We start from the raw sequence: 23,309 nt of genomic DNA on the forward strand, positions 1-23,309 counted from the left end.
AGAGCATAACATAGACTAAGCGGCATGTAAACAGCAGAAATTCATTTCTCACAATTCTGGAGGCTGCGAAGTACAAGATCCAGGTGCTGGCAGATTTCCTGTCTGGTGAGGGCCCTCTTTCTCTAGACAGTCATTTACCCACTGGAACCTCACATGGTGGAGGAACCTCTCTGAGGCCTCTTTTATAAGTGCAGTGATCCCATTCATGAGAGCTCCGTTCTCATGACCTGATCACCTCCCAAAGGCCCCACCTCCTGTCTATACAACCACCTTGAGGGTTAAGATTTCTACATATGAATTTGGGGGGCCATAAACATTCAGTCCATTACAGATCACCTCTGGTGGATCCAAAAGACAAGAAACTGGAGGCTTTCAGTCAGTAAAATTCTGCACTGTTGGTTGTCTTTCAGGTAGATCAGATGAGGCGCCTCCAAGGCTGTCTCAGGGTAGCAGTGAGAACAGTGCATCAGGCAGGAGCACAGAGAGTTTTTAGTAAATGTTAGGCCTGATTACTATTATTATTACCAGTGTTGTTAAATGAAGAAATGTTTAAAATAATTTTTTTCAAAAACAAATGCATACATTTACAATAAAAGAAAAAGATAATAACTGATTAAAATGTCTCCAAAATATAAATTTAGCAGAAAGTCAACATTCATTCAAGCCCTACATATCTTACAGTACTATTGTATGAAGCAGGGTTTTGTCCTGAGACTATTTTTTCCTCTGCAGCAGTATGTGTGAGAGCTAAGAGCTCAGACTTGGGAGCCAACCTAGCTGATCTGGAATCTTGACTCCACAATTGGTTAGCTCGTGACCTTAGGCAATTTACTTAACCTTTCTGTGCCTCAGTTTCACCACTCAATAAAAAAGTGGTGAGAATGACAACTGTCTGCCAGGGTTGTCCTGAGGAGTAAATGAGTACATATTTGTAAAGAGTTTAGATTTGTAAAGGGTTTAGAATTGTGCTTTGCAGAAAGGAAGCACAATATATGAATGCTAGTTCTTATTATCCCGAGAGAGACACATTTATGGGAACCTATCCAATTTCTCACTGGGTCTGGATAGACACTCTCTCCCATATTTATTTTACCTCATTAATCTCAATTACTGACCACGAATGTCTGCTCCTTAAGTTTGTTTACTAGTGGGGTTTTCTTTAGCCTTTGAAATAAATTTTTGAACAAATTTGTAAACATTTTATTACTGAAATTTGGTAGTATTTATTTTGCTACAACTTAGCCTTTAAAGCTACATTATTTAAATATTTAAAAAGTGAGTTAGAGCCGTTTCTTCTTGTATATTTCCTTACATAATCGACTTTGGAATTTTTAAAATGATAGCTATAATTTGGAATTTCATTTGATATTTGATTGATTTAAAGGGGTGTACACACACCCCTTTAATAAGTAAATCAATATGAGAGTGTGGATATATAGATGTAAATATATATGAGTATATGTATATATATATGCGTGGGTATATATATGTGTTTATACATATATCGGCATAGATATATGAGTGAAGACAATTTCTGAAATAAAGATGAATACAAAGTATTATTTCTATGACTCAGATATTTTTCAATACTGTTTTAATATGTTTAGTCTTTTTGTCTATGTATTTCTGTTTCTGTTTGTGTGTCTGGTGGTATGGGTACGTAATTGAAATTTACATAGCATTCATATAATTTCGTATTTTTGTTTAATTTCTATTTCATGCTATATCCTAAGCATATTTATATCGTTAAAACTGCTTCAAAACAGGATTTTAATTCTTGCATATTATTTCATAATGTGGATGTCATCATTGAATTTATTCAACAATTTTTATAACATTGTACAGTTAAGTGCCTGCATAGTTGTTCACCATGATAAATAATATTGTAATGGGCATGCTTTTGCTTTAATAATTATTCCAATTTCTGATTATTTCTCTAAGCCAGGTATCTAAAATTTTACATGAATTTCTTTTTACCAATAATAATATTATATGGTTAGTTTTTTTTATATAGGTGAATTTAATTTCAAAGTCATGTCATCTGTTGGAACTGTTACATGCTTTTTTCTTTAATCATATACCACAATCTGAATTAAAACTAGAAATAAAAATAAAACCAACAGTAAATGTAAAGATGAGAATGATCGTCAAACTTAGTCAACCCATTTTACATTTTAAAAATAAAACTATTATTAGCTACAGTCATTTTAAAAATCTAATTTTCAGTGTGATTTCATTTTTATAACTTATTTTTAAAACTACTAACAATAATATCTAAAATATATAATGAGGCTTATTAATTTCTCTTTGGGTGGCTCACGTTAAGTGGCAAGATTTTTTTTTTACCAAGAAGCAATTATTAAGTCTAATTTTCTAAAATAAAAATTATTTTTACAAAGAAGTAATTACCGAGACTAATTTTCCAGATTAAAATATCATAATAATGTGACATGCTTTATATTTTTAAAAAATAACCCTGAAGTATTTTAAGCAGGATAGATGATTTTCATTTTTCTGCTAGGAGTGATTTTTTAATCCATCAGCATTTTCTAACATTTCATTTTAAGCCTGATAACACGCATTTCAAGAAAGTCAGCCGAAGCTGGTAATGCAAACTTGACCGTAAAAGATGATTTGTTATAGACAGATAAGAGATATGCATATGAATAACTCATCAGAGAATGAAAGTTTCCTTTACTTACCTGATCTGGTGCTTTAATACATGTTCTCACTAATCAATTTCAGTTGTTAGAATGAAACCCTAGGAATCAAATATTTGTTGAACCAATTATTTGATCAGTGTAAGCATAACCTGAAAATTATATTTATAATGTGAACACTATAGCAATGATTAAAAGTATTTATGGATATGTGACAAAATTCTATTAAATATTAGGGTGAAAAGGATTATTTTAACTTTAGGCTGCTGGTCAATAATGTTGAAAGTATTTTTACCAAGTAGGAGTCCATAGATCTGAAAGTAATCAATTCAGATTACTAAAAATGAATCAAGTAAAATTTTAAATTAAGACTAGAAATACCACCTATAGGTCCTTTCCATATTGCTTTTGGAATCTTGAGAAGTACTGGGACAGGCTGGTGAAAATAACAACGAACAGTAAAGGAAGCGCCTAATTCTGCAGTTAATTTTGATAAAATTTCAGAATAATTGAACTTTTCTCTTTGGATATCATAGAAAAGGTCCATTTGATTGAATGAAAACCCAATTGTCATAACATCAGTGAGGAATCCTGATAACTCCTAAGTTCCTCTTTTCCCACCCGATCTTTGGTATTGTGCATCTTGCTTCACTTCGAGTTAACTGATTTAAATTTAATTTTTCTCTCCTCTTCCATTGCCAGGCTGGGACCTTTGGCCTACAATCAGCAAGGGGCTGTGTTCCCTGTAACTGCAATTCTTTTGGGTCTAAGTCATTCGACTGTGAAGAGAGTGGACAATGTTGGTGCCAACCTGGAGTCACAGGGAAGAAATGTGACCGCTGTGCCCACGGCTATTTCAACTTCCAAGAAGGAGGCTGCACAGGTCTGTAAATACGACTTAAGTCCTACATATTCACTCTGATTGTTTTAGGGTCTGACTTCTGTAACGGTTTGTTCTTTTAAAGGAAGCACAGATTGATACAACATATTTAACATAATGAGTAACGTCTACTTGTTTTTACGTTACTTAAAAAATGAAATACATGTCAGTTTGAAACACTGCCTTAATAACTGTGTGCAAGTACTGAATAAAAATCAGCAGATGCTCATTTGGTTGTGTCCCTCCCTGTCTGTGACTTTCATTCAGCCAGTCACTCAAACACTGCTACAGCTTGAAAGTTAAATGTTCGATTTTTCTGGTACCAATCTTATCTTAGTTTAAGCTCAAACCCCACACCAATGCATTTCAACTTTCCCTTTTTCCTATTGCAAAATTGGTATCCGGATCAAGAAAAGTCAAGGTGTTTTTTTTCCTGGTACCCCAAAAACACCTTTTCATCTACTTTTGGCTGCCTTGAAAACTATGATGTTCTAAGAGAGAAATAGGTTGGCTCTAGATATTTAGTTCATCAAAAAATGCAGGCAGAGGCTTCTCACCATGATTCCCTCAAGCAGTATTCTTATACATCCAGCCACAGCCTTCACCCAAATCACGAGCTAAGAAAATATCACTTAGCATTCTGCAGATGAAAGTAAAGATTGAACATTATTAGCCTTGATTTATATGCCACTAATTGCGAATTGACCCTTATTCCAACAATCACTAGTTTGAATATTACCTTTGCTTACTAATGTCATGGATTCGACCTGGATAATGCTCACATACTCTCAGCACCATGGTAAGATTTTAAAACATTATTATTCACTGTTGTGGCAAATTTAAGTAGGAAACAGTAGGAATAATATTTAAAACTATTTAAAGAACCAATATCTTTCAGACATTCTCCAGCACTTTAGATATGTGGATTTTACCATAAATTAAGCCATGATAATTTATTCTAATTGATAAGTTATTCTAAATGATAAGTTTATAATTGTAGATCCTCTAAGAATCTGTATATCTCTAAGCCAATATCTGTATAACTCAAAAATTATAAAGCTCTATTTTAAAATATACTCTGTTCTTTAAATCCAAAGCTCACTGACATTTTTACTTAATATGAATTAATGAGGTAGTATTATACATTTAAATACATATAGTAACAAATTATAAATGAGACCATGAATATTATTTTAAATTATAGAAAGATGACAGCATTTAATAAATGCAGACCTACTAGCATTCTGGCCCAAAGAAACACCATAGAAAAAAAAAAAAAAAGCACAAAACAGGAAGAACAGTAATTGTCTGAGGACATGACTTGCACAAAATAGCCTGGATTTGTCTAATGGCTCCCTCAGTAACTAGTTCTGGGACCTTGACTGAGTGATTTTGTTTCACTTTCCACCTGCAAAATTCATCTATTAAATTAAGATAATAATAGTATCTACCACACATGGTTTTTGTTACAATTAGTTGAGTTAGTGGCTATAAAATATTTAGAGCAATGCCTAGCATGTAAGTGCTATGGAAGCATTTATCATTATTATTATTATATTTATTAGTTTTATTAATTGTGGTATACATTGTGCTTTGGCACAGGAAAACTAGCTAATTACTCAGGTCTTCTTTCTATTTAGTGTTATGATTCTGCTGAAGAACTACTTAAGATAATTTCTCTTTGCAAGTAATGATTTGGACTGTCCCATGACATTTTTTAGCATATAAATTTAAACGTAATGGTAACTATTTTTCTTCTTCATGAAGGACACATCTAAAATAAATCATTTGGCTTAAAATTAGCAACAACAGTAATAACCAAAACAGCAATGACTAACATTTATTTAGTGTTTACTCAGTGTAAAGTATTTTTCTAAACACCTTTCACAGCTGGTATGTAATGCTGTGAGCAATGAATATTGTAATCTCATAAAAAGTGAATTTAGTCAAATATTCTAAATATATTCAGTGAAAATGATTTAGTCATAATATAACCAATTAAAAGTTTACTCATAACATTAGTCTTCCATTTGAATTCAAGTATTTGGGTTTCTTCACTTACTTACATTTCTTTGACATGAAATGCTGTACTAGAAATATTCTTAGCAGTTGGGTCAACTACCGCTATGTGGCATGCATTCCTTGTCTTGGATGGCTTTGAAGATATCCTCAAACATTATTTTTGCAATCTTTGAAAAAGTACAAAAGGTAGATAACTTTGTACCCTTTGAATATTGCATGATAGCAACAAAAATGAAAAATCTATAGAAAAAAGTCAGGTGGTAAATAAAAATCAAAAGTATCTTTATATATAAACAGTGTCCATAATTCAACCATTTTAAAGTATTTGCAAAATTGGATTATTCTGTTGTGTGCATTTCTAACTATATACATGATGTATCGAATTTAAGAAGCTTATTAGGCTTATTGGTTTTTACTGCAGATAGGGCTCATCAACAAAACTAATCCATACAGCATAAACAAATTAGAAATGAACTTAAATATACAAACAAAATAGTAAACTTTGTAGCACCTGAACATAAGGTATTACAGTTAACATGGAATCTGATAACACCAGTTCTTTCCTTTCTTAAACTTCATAGGAAAGCTAAAAATACTTTAACTTTTGAAATTAATAAATGAAATACATCTTATAGTTATTGAACAGCTCCTTTCTGAAATACATTGTACTATAATATAAAAGATGAATGAGGTAAGTTTTTATTTCCAAATATCCTTAAGTATAGAACTGAAAAGAAAATAAGACAAACCAACACAATATAAAACTCAACACTTTGTATCAAATTTTTACTATTTTTCCCCTTCTTTGTTTTCCCTCTTACACCGGTGAAGCTTGTGAATGTTCTCATCTGGGTAATAATTGTGACCCAAAGACTGGGCGATGCATTTGCCCTCCCAATACCATTGGAGAGAAATGTTCTAAATGTGCACCCAATACCTGGGGCCACAGCATTACCACTGGTTGTAAGGTGAGTGAACCACTTTTTTGCTCTGATAATTTTTTTGGAGAGATTTTTGTTTTGTACAGCTCTATAATTGGGCATTTCAAAATTCAATATTATATCACAAAATAATGTAGAAGTATTACTATAATGTGATTACAGATATTAATCAATATCTTACAGTTTACTTGTAGGAAAGATGATGAAGTAAATATACATTTATGCAGCTGAACACTTGAAATCTACAAGAGGGATAAAAAGAACAAAAATTCTATAATAATACCAGAAGAGAGTTATAACCTCATACCTAGGCACAAGGACATACATCTGCAAAGCATGAGGATATGAGGAACTAATTAATTTTCCAAAAATCTATAGAAATTTCCCCTGAATTATGACTAGGTTTTAGTTTTCAGGAAGTAGTTGAGATCATTCTGAAGAGTCATTTTAACAACATTTAGCTTGGAAAATAATCATTTTTTCCCATTGGTAGACCATACAAATTGACATGGCCAGAGTCATGTTCAGAGAGATCTATCTAGCATCAGCAGGGATGGTAACAATTTATAAGGCTGTTGAAGAAATATTAATAAGAGATGCCAGAAGCCTGGACCCAGTCAACGAGTATCAGTGAAGATATATAGAGCGCGAGTTAGGTTTTAGAACTCAGGCTGATACAGCCTGGTGAATTCGTTGATTTGGGAAATAAGAAAGAGAAGGCTTAAGGATGGCTCCCAGGTTTTGCTTTGCAATGGAGTAGATGATAATAAGTACCATTTACAGCTATAGGAATTATAGGAGGAGGAGCAAGTTCAGGAAGGGAAGATAATCACTTTGCATTTTTATCAGCTTTTTGTGAGGTATTAATAAAATAAAATTCACCCATTTAAAGTAATGAATTTTAACCAGTGATTACAGTGGTGTAATCATCCCTTGTGCCCCATTGCAGTGAACTCCCCATCACCCCCCATGCACCTAGTGTTTTGCCTTCTAACATTGTAATTTTGCAATTTCTACAACTTCTTAAAAATAGAATCATAGTCTGTTTTTTTGAGGGGTGGTTGTTTGTTTGTTTGTTTGGCTTCCTTCACTTGGTGTTATGTTTTTGTAATTCATCCATATTGTTGCATATATCAGCAGTTTGTTCTAAAAATTGCTTAATAATATTCCATTTGTATAATGTACAGCGACTTGCTTATCTGTTTACCATTTGATGGGTGTTTGGGTTATTTCTAGTTTGGGGTTACAATTTTGCTGTGAACATTAGCATACAAGTCAAAAGCATATTTATAGACAAATGTTTTCTCTTTTTTTCTTAAGAACACTCCACATCTTTGCCAACTCTTGGAATTTTAACCCTTTTTTAATTTTAAGAATTCTGATGCATGCGTATTTCTCTTGTTTGCATTTATTTAATGCCCAATAATGTTGGGAATCCTTTCATTTATTTATTTGTCATTTATACATCTTTTTTGAAGTGTTTACAAAGCTTATGCCCATTTCTATTTTGAGTTGTTTGTTTCCTTAGTAATGCATTGCAAGGATTATTTATATATTCTGGATACATGTTCTTTAACGTATGTTAAAGCTTGCTTTTCATATAGATTGCTTTTTACCTAGTTTCATCATCTAATTTTTATAAACACTAGCTTATTATCTTTTTCTTTTATAGTCCATACTTTTTATGTTCTACCCAAGAAAGACAAGGTCCAAAGATTTCTCTCCCATGTTTTCTTCAAGAAGTTTTATAGTTTTAGCTCTTAAATGTAGGTTTGTATTCCATTTTGAATATTAATTTTTCTATATATCAGGTAATGGTCAGAGCTCATTTTTTATGGATATCCAATTTTTCAAACATTATTTGTTGAAAAGACTCTCCTTTTTCCCATTGAATTACTTTGACTCCTTTGTCAAATTCTATCAACTATATATATGTTTATGCATTTCTGGACTCTTTTCTGCTTCACCGATCTATTCTTATGTTAATACTAGTTAATATGTTAATTATTGTCGCTTTCAAGCAAGTCATAAAATCAGGTATTGTAAACTCCTCAACCTCATTCATCGTTTCCAATACCTTTTGAGTACTTTAGCTCCTTTACATTTCCACATAACTTTTAAATTTAGTATGTCAATTCTTTACCAAAAAGCCTGCTAGGATTTGGCTGAAATTATATTGAACTGATAGATCAATTTGGGAAGAATTGATCTTAAAAGTATTAGATACTTAAAAGTATTAGATATCCCAATGTATGAACATGGCATAACTGCATTTTTTTAGGTTGTTATAATTTTTTCTCAGAAATGTTTGTAGTTTTTGATATGCAAGCCTTGCATATATATTGTTAAATGTATCAGTGTTTCATATTTTTTATCAAAAGCAAATGCTACTGTGTTCCATTTCAGTTTTAAATTGTTTGTTACTAGAATAGAAAAATACAATCATTTTTATACCTTATCCTTCTATACTGTAATCTTGCTAAACTTATTAGTTCTAGTTACTTTTTGGTCCATTTAGTGGGATTTTCTTGTAGATAATCATGCCATCTGCAAAGAGAGATTTAGTTCCTTTCTAATCTGTGTAACTTCTGTGGCATTTTCTTGTCCCATTGCAGTAAACTATTGACTAGAAGTGGTGGAAGCAAATATCCTTGCCTTATTCCTTATGTTAAGTGGAAAGCATTGTCTTTTACAATTGAAAATGATGTTGGCTATATTTACCCATAGGTGCTTTTTATTGGTTTGAGGATACCCCCTCATGTTTTTAGTTTGCTAAGAGCTTTTATCAAGAATATGTGTTCAATTTTGTTAAATGACTTTTCTGCATCTGTTGAGATGACCATATTTCTTTTTAAGCTGTTAATATGACAAATTATACTGATTGATTTTCAACATATCAATCCAGTCTTACAATCCTCAGATTAATCCTGCTTGGCCATGGGGATTATCCTTTTAAAATTATGTTGAATCCTGTTTGCTAGCATTTTCTTAATGATTTTGGATCTATGTTTATAAGAAATATTGGTATGAACTTATTTTTCTTGTCGCATTGTCGTCGGGTTGAGGTACTGCAAGCTTCATGAAATGGATTCAGAAGTATTCCCTCCTCATAATTTCTAAAAGGGTTTTCACAATCAATGAAGTAGAAAACAGAAATACTTTAGAGGAACCTAAAGGCTCGTTATTTGAAAAGATCAATAAAGTTGATAATATTCTAGAAAGGTTAATCAAGAAAAAAGAGAGAAGAAACAAGCAATCAAAATCACAAATAAAAGGGGGACATCACTATAGATCCTATAGACATTAAAATAATAATATGGTAGTAATAGGAACAACTTTTGCCTAATAAATGTAATAACTTGCATGAAAAGAACATTCCTTCTTTTTGCTTACTTTGAGTTTAATTTTCTCTTGTGTTCCAAGTTTTTTTTTTATTTTTTATTTTTTTGAGACGGAGTCTTGCTCTGACCCCCAGGCTCGAGTGCAGTGGCACGATCTTGGCTCACTGCCAGCTCTGCCTCCCGGGTTCACACCATTCTCCTGCCTCAGCCTCCCGAGTAGCTGGGACTACAGGCGCCCGCCACTAGGCCCAGCTAATTTTTTGTATTTTTAGTAGAGACGGGGTTTCACCACGTTAGCCAGGATGGTCTCGATCTCCTGACCTCGTGATCTGCCCACCTCGGCCTCCCAAAGTGCTGGGATTACAGGCATGAGCCACCGCGCCCGGCCAATTGTGTTCCAAGTTTCTTAAGGTGAAACCTTAGATCACTGATTTGTAATCTTTTTTCTCTAATATGGGCATTTTATACAATTTTTTCCAGAAACTACTTTGTTTGCACTCCACATATTTTGATATGCTGTGTTTTAATTTTCACTTGGTTTAATATAATCTTTAATTTATTTCAGGGATAATGTTTAGTTTCTAAATATTTGGGGAATTTTCAAGGTATCTTTACTGTTACTAGTATCTAGTTTAATTCTAAATTGTTCTGAGAACATAATCTGCATTATTTCAGACCTTTTGAAAATTATTGAGATTTGTTTTATGGCCCAGAATAGTGTTCAGTTTGTTTATTATAACATGTGCACTTGAAAATAATGTGTATTCTGGAGTTGTTGGATGAAAACTTCTATATAGGTCAATTATCCTTAATGGTTTTTAGATCTACATGTTCTCTCAGTTACTGAGAGTGTTGGACTATAACTTTGTCCGTTTCTTCTTTCACTTCTCTCAGGTTTTATTCACATGTATTTTTGAGCAGTGATACTAGGTGCATGAACATTTAGGATTGCTATGTCTTTTTGAAAAGTTGATGGCTTTTGACATTGTGAAATGTCCCTCTTTATTCCCGGTAACATTGCTTGTTCAGAAGTGTACCTTTTCTGATATTTATATAGCTATTGCAACTTTCTTTTTAATGGTGTTTGTGTGGTATATATTTTTCACACCATCATCTATTTCATCTCCCTTTTTAGTATTTTAATGTGTGCCTTTTTTTTTTATTCTGAGACAGGGTCTTACTCCATTGCCCAGGCTGGAGTGCAGTGATGTGATCTCAGCTCACTGCACCCTCCACCTTCTGGGCTCAAGAAATCCTCTCACCTCAGCCTCCAGAGTAGCTGGGACTACAGGTGCATGCCACCATGCTTGGCTAATTTTTAAATTTTTTGTAGAAATGAGATCTCACTATATTGCCCATGCTTGTCTCAAATTCCTGTGCTCAAATGATCCTTCTGCAAAGTTCTGGGATTACAGGTGTATACCACCACGCCCAGCTTAATGTGTGTGTGTGTGTGAGAGAGAGAGAGAGAGTGTGTGTAAATAACACATATTCAGATCTTTATTTTTCAACGAATCTTAATAATTTGGCCTTTTAATTTGAGGAGTTAAATCATTTCCACTTAATGTAAATATTGGTATGATTGGATTAAGCCTGCACTTTGCTATTTGCTTTTGCTTGCCTTATCTACTCTTGCCTTCTTTTTTTTTTCCCTTATTGTCCTGCCTTCTTTTGCATTAATTTGTATAACATCTTCTCTTGACTTTTGGATTATTAAATATACCTATTCATTTTATTTCTTTGGTTTTGTCTAGGAATATACATCTTTAACTTTCCAGAATGTACATTAAAATAATATTATACCACTTTACATTTAGCTTAAGAATCTTACAACAGGAAACCTCCAATCCCCTTTCCTATCCTTTGTACTATGTTGTCATATATTTTTACTTCTATATATTATACATCTGACAATATAAGCTTATGATTTTGATTTCAATAGTCAATTATCTTTTCAAACAAGAAAAATTTCTCCTATAACTATTTTTCCATGTATATATCAATTCTAATGCTTTAAATTCCTTTGTGTACATTAAAATTTTCATTTCATATCATTTTTCTTCTTCCATTAACTACTTCCCTAATCTTTATCATTTTATTCCTGTTGTTTCAAGTCTGCTGACAATAATTTTTTCTTTTTTTTTTTTTATTCTATTCCAGAAAGGTTTTTTGTTTTTTTTTTTTTCCAAAGATGTTTTTGCAGAGTATGTAATCCTAAATACTGGTTTTCAGCAATTTAATTATGCTTTTTGTTTTCTTTTTGTGTGTTTAATAATTATTTTTTCATGGGATTAGTTAGATCTGTTGGCCCTGTAGGATTATAGTTTTCATTAAATTTGGAAATGAAAGTTGTCAGCCATTATATCTTTAAATATTTTTTCATTCTTCATTCTTATTGTCTCTTTCTGGAAATCATTTTTTGTATGTTGGGCCAATTGATATTTTCCCCCATCTCACTGAGGTTCTTATTTTTTTTATTATTTTTGTATCTGTATTTTTTATTTCTGATAGTTTCTATTGTTAAGTGTCCAAAGTCACTGATTTTTTAATGCAGCCTAACTTGTTTTTAATCCAATTGAGTCTATTTTTTATTTTAAACATTATTTTTTTTTATCTTTTAAATTTCCTTTTGGACATTGTATATCTTTTATTTCTCTACTATATTCACATTTTTTCATTTATTCTTGAAAATATAATGTTTATAAACATCAGCATTTTTAAAATGGTCGTCTGCTAATTCCATCTTTTTTATTGCAGGACTATTCCTATTGACTGACTTTTCTCCTGTTTATGAGTCATATTTTCTTGATTCCTTACATGCCTGATAATTTTTATTTGGATGCCAGACATTATATACTTTTCATTGTTGTGTATTGGATTTTGTTGTATTTCTTTAAAGAATGTTGAACTTTATCCTGGCAAACAGTTTAGATCGTCACGGGTCGCTTGGATTCTTTTGAAGCTTGCTTTTAAGTTTTGTTAGGGAAGACTGTTTTGTTTCAGAACAGTCTGAAAGCCCTTCTACTAAGCTGTGAAACTTCTGTGAATACTACCTAGTTGGTTACTATGTCTCTTTACTCTGGCTGTTGAAAATATGGCTGATTCCAAGCTTTCTCCGGGCTCTAAGAATTTTTTCAGCCTAGGGTTTTCCAATGCTGTTTTCCTTCATCCCTTGCATGCACCTATCAGCATTCAGCCAATGACTCAAGCGAACGCTTCTACGCATCTCTGGAATTACCTTTCTATCTAACTTCTTTCTTTTTGAACACGTATTCTATTTGCCATCATAAGTTTCAGCAGTCTCAGCTTCCTCAAACTCCACTGTGTCTCTCAACTCAGCTATAATGCGGGCTTTGGGTTTACCCTCTCTTTGCTGCAGCCTAGAAATTGCCTCTGTACACTGCTTCATGTTTTTTTCCTTCTCTCAGAAATCAGAGTCCTGTGCTTCCTATAATTCAATATCTAAAAACAATTGTTTCTTTGTTTGTATTTTTGTTTTATTTGGTTGTGTACTTTAACAGCTTAACAAAGAAGAATAAATACTGGAAAAACTAAGAAAAGGCTGTTCAAAAGAAGAATATTCTTCAGTGCCTAATGCAACACAAAGGTCAAGTAGGATTAGTGCTGAAGTTGTTCATTAAATTGAAGAGCAATAATAAGGGCATTTTTTTTATGTTAGTGGGAGTCATTCCAATTGATTCCATTGGCTTGTGAAATATTGGAACATGATGACCAAGTGTGGTCCTGTTTGACTCTGTAGCATTACCCTACAGAGATGTAAACTTTTTTTCCACTGAGTTAGCACAGATGAAATAATAGACTCTAACCATCTTCACATGTATGATAAAACATTTCAACCTTGTCTAGAATATGCTGACCTAGAGGAAAACAGGCGTATTGATAATTCTTCAAGGAAGTTCAGATGTCTGACTTCAATTAGACATGTGATTAGAAAAAATAAAAACTGAACAGGACATTCATTTTTCTATTGTCAACAACATTATTAAGTTTAAAATTCAAGAAAGCTACATTTTTAGAAACAAATCAAAAACTCTTCAGAATTTCAAAGTGTATCTGATGAGTGTGAACAATGCTATAAGTGTCTATGACTGACTTTTGCATTTTCAGCTTCAAATCCAAGCATCCACTGTATCACTTGGACTCAGGAGTAAGCCCTAGGGAAACTTACAAGAGTTCCATTTTATCCACAGAATGCTGTGATATAGCCAAACTCTAATTAAACTCTTGAAATTGAAGTTGATACCTCATGTTCAAGATATAAATCAGGATAAAATACATTCCAAGTTTCTATAAAAACGTAGTTATATGTTTGGTACTATCATTTTTACTGATCATTAGTTACTCTGTTGACTAAAGTTGACTGAATTTTTTGATTACTTTAAAATCACCATTAAAAGTCTAGACTTCTGAATCGAGAAACACTTCACCATTATGAAGAATTACAAAAAAAAAAAAAAAAAAAACTCATAGAGCCTGTATCAGACAATTCTTGCATTGCTATAAAGAAATACCTGAGACTGATTAATTTATAACAAAACAGGTTTAATGGGCTCAAAGTTCTGGAGGGTGTACAGGAAGCATAGTGGCATCTGTTTCTGGTGAAGGCCTCAGGAAGCTTCCAATCATGATGGAAGGCCAAGCAAGGACAGGCTTCCACATGGCAGGATCACGAGAAAAGCAGGGATGCCATGCACTTAAACAACCAGATCTTGCCAGTAGGCACGCACGGTCAGGAGGACAGCACCAAGCCCTGAGGGATCAGCCCCCGTGATCCAAACACCTCCCACCAGGCTCCACCTCCAACACTGGGGATTATATTTTAACAGGAGAATTAGTGGGGACATATCAGAGCCCTCTCAAGTAATTTATTTATGAGCATGTGTTTTATTGCTTTTAAAACTGGGATGATTTTAATTTAAATGAACAGTGATTTGAGATTTATAGCTTCCCTTTCTTTGTGTCATGGATAATTTCTCTGTGCTAAGGTGTGAGCATACACATCATTTGAGCTGTTATTGAAATAGAATACGAAGCCTGCCTTCTTTCACTAGCAGGGGAATAGTGAGGAAATTCTCTATTGCTAAACACATATTACCTCTAATTATGATTTAAGTTTGTTGTTGGCCATAGTGCTATCTAAACACATGGTTAATGGTCTGGTTTATTCTCCACTATAACTTCCTGAATAAACTTCCTGATTTGGAAAGGTCCCAATGTCTATTTTTACTGTCAACAATTTTGTAAAAATTCGTGCTTTGGTTTTATACAATTATTTGGATAATTTCATATTTTAGTTAAAGATAAAGGTGCCTCACAGGATAATTTAAATTTATTATATGATTATAGTTTTGATAACATATCATAATTTTCTATTAATACCCGATTATGGCCCATTTTGTTTAAGTGAGTTAATACATACTCAAAGCAGTTGGCAAAGAAAAACTATGTAAGTGAATATGTAAGTCATCCTAATTTTGAAATTTTATTCACATCTGATGTTCTTTAAGTTACTTGGGGGTGAGGTTAGTGGGTTATTCTATGCCTTAAAAGCTTTGTCCATAGTTGTAATATACAAATAATCACATTTTAGATCTTTGGGTTTAAAATATCTTCTAGTAGTAGCCCCTATTGCAGCCTTTCTACTGATTAGCAATAATTAGATAGAAAAATGCTTACCTATAAAGACAAGAAATAAAGCTAATCCTGATAATTATTTTAATATCACAATCTGGGAAGATTTTTAACCAAATATCTGGGCATGAAAGACAATAGAGGAGGAACTGGTGATCTTAGAAATGATAATCTCATAAACAAACTACTGTTAGCAGGAACAGAAACATAATACCCCTGGTAGCAGTGGATATAAGAATTAAGCTGAGGGAGGAAAGTGTGAGATACACAGTGAGATGCAGCCAGACTTGGATCTGGGAATTTGGCAAGGTGCTATGCATATGACTTTACTACTGAGCTGTAGATCTGAGAAGGATAATAGAACAGCACCAAAAAGAGTTAAGTCACAGACAAAGTGCATACACTATATGGTGGCAAACTCGGACAGAGAGAGGTGATACCCTTTGTAATGCCAAGTCATGCTCTGCTTGGGAGCCAGAAACCACACTGGTTTTTTAAACAGTGAAATGGAACTGTTAACTGGTAAAAGGTGGTTGGTTACTAAAAAAGGATAAAAGAAAGCTATAAGGGGTCCCGAGTACAGGTACAGAAGAGCAGCTACTCCCTCTAGGATGAGGGAGGGAAGACAGTGAAGGAGTTAAGGGCTAAGAGAGGGCATGCTCCTTCTGCCCACCTGCAGCAAAACTGAGGTTCAGAGGTCTTTGAAGAGGGCGTTGCTGTCATAGGAATGTACAGCCTATGAGTGGTCAAACAAAACCAAAAACAAACATGTCGGAGTTTGTAGGCAAATGCATGTCTGTAGAAGCTGCCCACCGTTCTTGGAGGATGGGAGCATGCTGGGCTACTGAGAAGCCGACTTCAAGGTCAGAGCGTGTGTGCAGACCAAAGCTAGTCAGAAGGGTGCCTATGAAGAAACAGTGTGCCCTCCCAACTAAAGGCACAGCTGGGATTCTTTTCTGGGCCACTGGGCTCCCATGCTAAATAATACAAAAATAATGATGAAGATTCTTTTTTTTTTTTTTTTTTTTTAGACGGAGTCTTGCTCTGTTGCCCAGGCTGGAGTGCAGTGGCACGATCTCGGCTCACTGCAAGCTCTGCCTCCTGGGTTCACGCCATTCTCCTGCCTCAGCCTCAGGAGTAGCTGGGACTACAGGCGTCCACCACCACGCCCAGCTAATTTTTTGTATTTTTAATAGAGACGGGATTTTCACCCTGTTAGCCAGGATGGTCTCGATCTCCTGACCTTGTGATCCACCCGCCTCGGCCTCCCAAAGTGCTGGGATTACAGGCGTGAGCCACCGCGCCCGGCCTAATGAAGAACCAGAACTGAGCTTGGAAGTGTGGTGGGCCGCCATTATGGACTTATTGGGTCCTTCCAGGGCCTCTGTTGACTAAGCCTATCATTCTGCCACACGATATGGAGTGGCACAGCTGGTCCCTGAAATGACTTATTCCAAGATCCTAAATGACATTTTAGAAATTCACTTGGCATTTTTATTAAATTGCAAGAAGATATGAGCTCTGTAAATCAAGAGCAGAAACCTTTAAAAGGAGAATATAAGACAAAAAGACAAATGGATAAGCAGAAATTAAAGATGAGAGAAATAAAATAAAATTATTCAAAAGAAGTTAAGATTGCAATAGGGTAATGAAAATAAGCATTGGTGGTATGTGTATACAATAAAACCTTTCCTGTAAAACAGGAGCTGTAAAAGTAGGATACCAATTTGAGAGGTAAATACAGCAAGAAACGTAAAACAAAGGAAAATGATTGCAGAAGACATTAGGATATTATAGATTTGGCAGAGAGATCAGTGATGTACTTTAAGAATTATAGATGATCCTGGAAAAGAAAATTGATTAATTAGAACAGATGTAAATATCAAAAACAAATCTGAAGAAGAAACAGTACTGAATCAAAACACAATTATGTTCCCAAACTGAAAGAACTCACTATGTTCCAGTAAATTGATGGAAAAGAAAAACCAAAACCCAAGCTTCAGAAAATTCTAGCAAAAATGTGAATTATGTAAATAAAGAGAAAATTGTGTATACATGTTGGGCAAAGAAAAACGTTACTAACAAAGACCTCAAATCAGAATTGTATGCAAGAATAAATGCCAAAAAACAATATACTAGATGTTACTTCTCTTCAAGCTCTCCTTGGATTCCCCAAGTCTAGTTTGGTGCCCTTTGTATGTTCACATAGCATTTTGGACTTCTCCTATTATATAATGCTTATTCTATCATGTTATGCTAACATATTTACTTGTCTCCCTCTACTAGACCATAAGGTATGTCTCCAAAGAAATGTTTAAATGCTACAATTATAAGATAATAAGGTAAAATAACTTTGTCTAAAATTTAATCTTTGAGACAAAGCAGTTGGAAAAAACCCATACCCAGCCCCTCTCTACCTCAGAAAGAGAGAAAACACATTTTCTTTCGAATTCACATAGCATTATGGTTTCTGGACGATCATATATTTCCATAAATGCAGGAAGCAATTTTAATGTTTATGTTCACTGATGTTTCCCAACTGACTAAACTAGAATAGTACAAAGCCTATAACAGATACATGATTAATACGTGTTTAATGGAAGCATAGAAACATTAGAATTAAAATTTTAAGATATTTCCCATAAAGTTGTGTTAATGGTTGCTGTTTTTATCTCCTCCATAGGCTTGTAACTGCAGCACAGTGGGATCCTTGGATTTCCAATGCAATGTAAATACAGGCCAATGCAACTGTCATCCAAAATTCTCTGGTGCAAAATGTACAGAGTGCAGTCGAGGTTACTGGAACTACCCTCGCTGCAATCTGTGTGACTGCTTCCTCCCTGGGACGGATGCCGCAACCTGTGATTCAGAGACTAAAAAATGCTCCTGTAGTGATCAAACTGGACAGTGCACTTGTAAGGTATGTGCTGCTGACATGCAGCTAGGGAAAACCTCCCTCAATTCTGTTTCCATTGCTCAGTTTTAACTTCATTCAGTGTTTGTTATACCTGCTTCATTAAGCTAAACAAACAGATGGACAAAATCTCATTGCCAGACATGGAGTTTTCATTGATACGCATTTGTTGGCATACCGATAAACACTGCTTTTCTAGAACTTATTTTCAACCCAAACCCACCTTTTTTTCTAGTTGGTAGAGATGATGTATTTTCAATGGTAAAGTGATTTTTTAAAAAGTATATTAGATTTGCTTCGATAAGGACAACCTGGGAGGGGTGGCAGGGAAGACAGTTCTTTTAAGCATCATCAGAGAAAATCACAGCTAAATAATAAGGCTTATAAAAACCATTTCTCCAAAAATTAATCTGCAATCACTGTATACTAGAAAATATATTTACTGCTGTGGAAGTTTAGTAAAATTTCAACACATATAAACGCTGTCATTACAAACAGTGACTATGTGCAAATTTCAGCCCTCATTAATATGGTTAAATGATGTAGAAAAAGAGCCAATTAAAAAGGATAAAAAGGATTTTTCCCCTCAGATAGTTCTGAAAAATCAATTCCAGGATAAATGCAGTTTAAACTGTGTCAGAGGTATCTTTTCAAGATAAAATCTATGCAAAGAGGGACAGAGGAAACAGGAGGATAAAATCTGGGTAATGGTTGTTAAAATGGCCTTGAGAATTGAGGAAAATGGCAGTTTCTACTATCAAGGGCTTCGGCCAATGCCGAGTACAATGCTACATTATTATATCTTGCAATTATGATAATATATTTAATACATGTTATGTGTGTATATATATTACAATAATTATATAAATTGATATTTTAACCTGCTGCCTATTTCTTACAGCTTATAATAGCACCACTGTTTAAGACTCAATGTTTTTATGTTGCTTTTGAAATTTTCAGGAGTCTTTCATATTGCTCAGAGCAGAATTGTAGAAACTGTACCACTAACATTTAAGCAACAATGTACAGGCCGGGCGTGGTGGCTCACGCCTGTAATCCCAGCACTTTGGGAGGCCGAGGCGGGCAGGTCACGAGGTCAGGAGATCGAGACCATCCTGGCTAACAAGGTGAAACCCTGTCTCTACTAAAAATACAAAAATTAGCTGAGCGCGGTGGCGGGTGCCTGTAGTCCCAGCTACTCCGGAGGCTGAGGCAGGAGAATGGCGTGAACCTGGGAGGCGGAGCTTGCAGTGAGCCGAGATAGCGCCACTGCAGTCCGGCCTGGGCGAAAGAGCGAGACTCCATCTCAAAAAAAAATAAAAATACCTTTAGTCTTATATCTATTTAAAAATAAAGCTTTTTAAAAAGATCCATGAACTCCTAACAATGAGGTTAACTACATGTGCCATTTGAGATGTGAGTCTAATACTCAGTGTTCTTTTGTTTCGTTTTAATTTTTTTAAAAAGAGTATGCTCCTGTTATGCATTCTCAAGGTGATTTCTCCCCTAACTTTGCCGTTATAAACTCTGAGGGTCTCTTGTCTTTCCTCAGGTGAATGTGGAAGGCATCCACTGTGACAGATGCCGGCCTGGCAAATTCGGACTTGAGGCCAAGAATCCACTTGGCTGCAGCAGCTGCTATTGCTTCGGCACTACTACCCAGTGCTCTGAAGCAAAAGGACTGATCCGGACGTGGGTGAGTAGGGAACTGCTGAGCCACGTAATGCTATAATGTTAGTTCCTGCTGGTGTCTTTTAGTCAGGCACTGAGGGGTAGTAGGAAATGGCAAAACATTTAAGTAACCTTTTCCTCTGTGAACATTTAGGAACAGCAAAGGGGTCACGTGCCATTAGAGAGTTGGAGTAAATGCCTTTCTTATTTGTTCTTAAAAGTAGTTCACTTATTATTGATAAGGAAATAGATGCCAAGTGAAAAAGAGGAACCTTGTCCGGAAAGCATTATGTTTTGAGATGGGAAGACTGAGGGCACCAGAGCATGAATGTTGATGTGAGCTAACACACCAGTGAGAACCAGGACTTGTCACACATTCGTTCCAACCAACCTTAGGCAATCATGATTTTTGGAGTGGAAACATGTTCATTTTTGATTTTCCTTTAACTCTTTCTACATTTAGATTCAATTTGTGTTAGTGTGAAAGGCTCCAGTGTCCACAGATATTGTGGCTTTCACTATGTGAATTAGTCAAAAAGATTTACGTCCTGCCATGCTTGCCCACTGTGTGTGAGTTCTGTTGCTTGTGAGAACATCATCAGAATGGGGATAGGAACTGCAGATAGACATGCAGTTCGTAACTTAGTTTTAAAGAAATGTCCAAAAGCGTAAATTCAGCCTTCTCCTGTATTTTGACCCCTTGCAGGTGACTCTGAAGGCTGAGCAGACCATTCTACCCCTGGTAGATGAGGCTCTGCAGCACACGACCACCAAGGGCATTGTTTTTCAACATCCAGAGATTGTTGCCCACATGGATCTGATGAGAGAAGATCTCCATTTGGAACCTTTTTATTGGAAACTTCCAGAACAATTTGAAGGAAAGAAGGTAAGCACAAGAACTTTAATGTCAAGTGAGAACAAGATAAAATCTTGTTTTTAGAATCCCACCATTTGGAGATTTATCCAATTCCTCGTTCTTCTTCTTATTTTGTCAGTTGATGGCCTATGGGGGCAAACTCAAGTATGCAATCTATTTCGAGGCTCGGGAAGAAATAGGTTTCTCTACATATAATCCTCAAGTGATCATTCGAGGTGGGACACCTACTCATGCTAGAATTATCGTCAGGCATATGGCTGCTCCTCTGATTGGCCAATTGACAAGGCATGAAATTGAAATGACAGAGGTAAAGTTATTCATTGTTTGGTGCAAAGATGCCAATGGTTTTGCATTCAGTTTTGTCACAGTGATTTCTCTTCTTGTTAACAGAAAGAATGGAAATATTATGGGGACGATCCTCGAGTCCATACAACTGTGACCCGAGAAGACTTCTTGGATATACTATATGATATTCATTACATTCTTATCAAAGCTACTTATGGAAATTTCATGCGACAAAGCAGGTAAACTCTAATAGAAAATATTCAAGCTCTTATTTTAGAGTCTGTAGGGAAGGTTATTGACCTACAGATATCAGATAGGAAAGATTGGGAAGTGGTAGGTTTTGCAGTATAATGATAGAAGATAAACCATGGAGGCTTCCCTGTGACTGGAAGAAGCTACTACCACTCATCAGAAAAGAAAAATAGCATGAGAAACAAGTTAAAGGAAAAAAAAATATGGAATTCACTGCAGACATAGTTAGTTTAAGATGCCAGTCATAAATTCAAGAGATCATGTACTGTAGGTCAGGTAAAATTAACTGTTGTGGTATAAATGGATTATAAGAGCACTGAGAAAGCGACCTTCTTCACCCATCAGGGGAACCAGGCAGGGCCAAGTTGGTCCAATCTCCTCCAACTGTGAGCATTCTCATCTGTTCACCCCAGTGTGCCATACAATGTTGTCATTTTCCCTATGCATCATGATGAGAAATGATTCTGAATCACTTTGAAACAAATCACACAGAACAGCAAGAATGAATGCAATGTTGTCAAACCTACATGATGGGAATACTTCAAGGGAGTATTCCATGTTTTCTTATGACCAAAACTGGCCGAATGAAATGAGGCTTGTTGGGTCTGACACTTAGGACCACACTGGTAACATTCATGATACCAGTGTCAGTGTCCTGGGGCAGAATTAATCTCAAACTTTCAAAGAATGTGACACATGAGCCCAATATTATGAGTGTAAACTATTATTTTCCTTGAATATAATTGTAAAAAGAAGGAATAACATAGTGTCAAAAGTAAAAAGATGATTGTTTAATTTGAAAGAGTATGTTTACAGAACATGAGAAAGGATTAGTAATGAGGAAAATATTAAAATATAAAATAAAGAGAGAATAACTAATAGAGGAACCAGGAAACTTCCACATCATGGGCCCTCATGGTCATATTCCTTGAGTAGAAGGTTCACCTTATCCAATGGGATAAAATGAGAAATCATACAGATTTAGGTAAGTTTCATACCATGGAGGCAGAAAGTTGAACTGAGTTCATATATGAGACCTCAATTTCTCTTTCATGTCAGTTTCTGTTACATTCTGTGAGAATATAGAATCGATAGATGTTTGTAAATAGTCTTACATAATAAATTATTAGACCTGCCTAGGAAAGCAAAACAGAAAAATTATGAAGTCTCTCAATGGCCAACTAATGAATATAAAAATACTATTTTTCAAATGTTTATACTGGAATAAGCACACAAGACAGCAGAAAATCTTTTATTTCATGCAGAAGATCCATAATGCTTTTCTGATTGGTGTAGAGACTTTCAGTAAAAGAGTAATCAAGGACCAAAATTCACTTTTGTATCTGTATTCCTTTGGTTTCCTTTTGATATTTCTCACTATAACAGGAGATTATTTTTATATGAAATAATTAAAAAGCATATACTTAAAAAACACTGTCAGCTATACTGTTAATTATTTTAGAATATCAAATGTAAATTAGGTGGCAGAAGCCATAGCAGATTTGCGTGTCTTAGAAAATAGCAGGTAATTTCGCGAGTTTGCAAATAGATTATTTTGCAAATGGTTCTGTACTGCAGTAAAAGAGTTTGGTAGTAAGCAGAACATCTTGTTAGTGGAACTGATAGAAACGATATTGTCATTCATCTTTAATTATACTTTCTTTGCTTCTCTCACACCAATTTCACCTTCCTACACTGTGACACTTTGTCTTTTTTTTTCCCACCCTATGACTTTTTCTTTTGTCACACTGTTTTACATACCTCACCAAATGAGATCCTTTGGTTTAAGTGACCATTTTTTTGAAACTTTAGAA

At 34.7% G+C, this 23,309-nt stretch overlaps 1 protein-coding gene across 3 annotated transcripts in view; it reads left to right on the forward strand.

The window, feature by feature from the left end:
- The window catches only part of LAMA2 (laminin subunit alpha 2), a 652,245-nt gene that overhangs the window by 417,056 nt on the left and 211,880 nt on the right, over positions 1-23,309 (forward strand). For all 3 annotated transcript variants that reach the window (XM_054558144.2, XM_054558145.2, XM_054558146.2), the window contains 7 exons: positions 3,363-3,543; positions 6,394-6,530; positions 18,180-18,416; positions 19,963-20,106; positions 20,788-20,967; positions 21,077-21,265; positions 21,349-21,482. In XM_054558144.2, the coding sequence (XP_054414119.2) occupies positions 3,363-3,543; positions 6,394-6,530; positions 18,180-18,416; positions 19,963-20,106; positions 20,788-20,967; positions 21,077-21,265; positions 21,349-21,482 (1,202 nt within the window). The remainder of the gene's footprint in view (positions 1-3,362; positions 3,544-6,393; positions 6,531-18,179; positions 18,417-19,962; positions 20,107-20,787; positions 20,968-21,076; positions 21,266-21,348; positions 21,483-23,309) is intronic.

Source organism: Pongo abelii, chromosome 5 (assembly GCF_028885655.2).
Source record: "Pongo abelii isolate AG06213 chromosome 5, NHGRI_mPonAbe1-v2.0_pri, whole genome shotgun sequence".
Lineage (NCBI taxonomy): Eukaryota > Metazoa > Chordata > Mammalia > Primates > Hominidae > Pongo > Pongo abelii.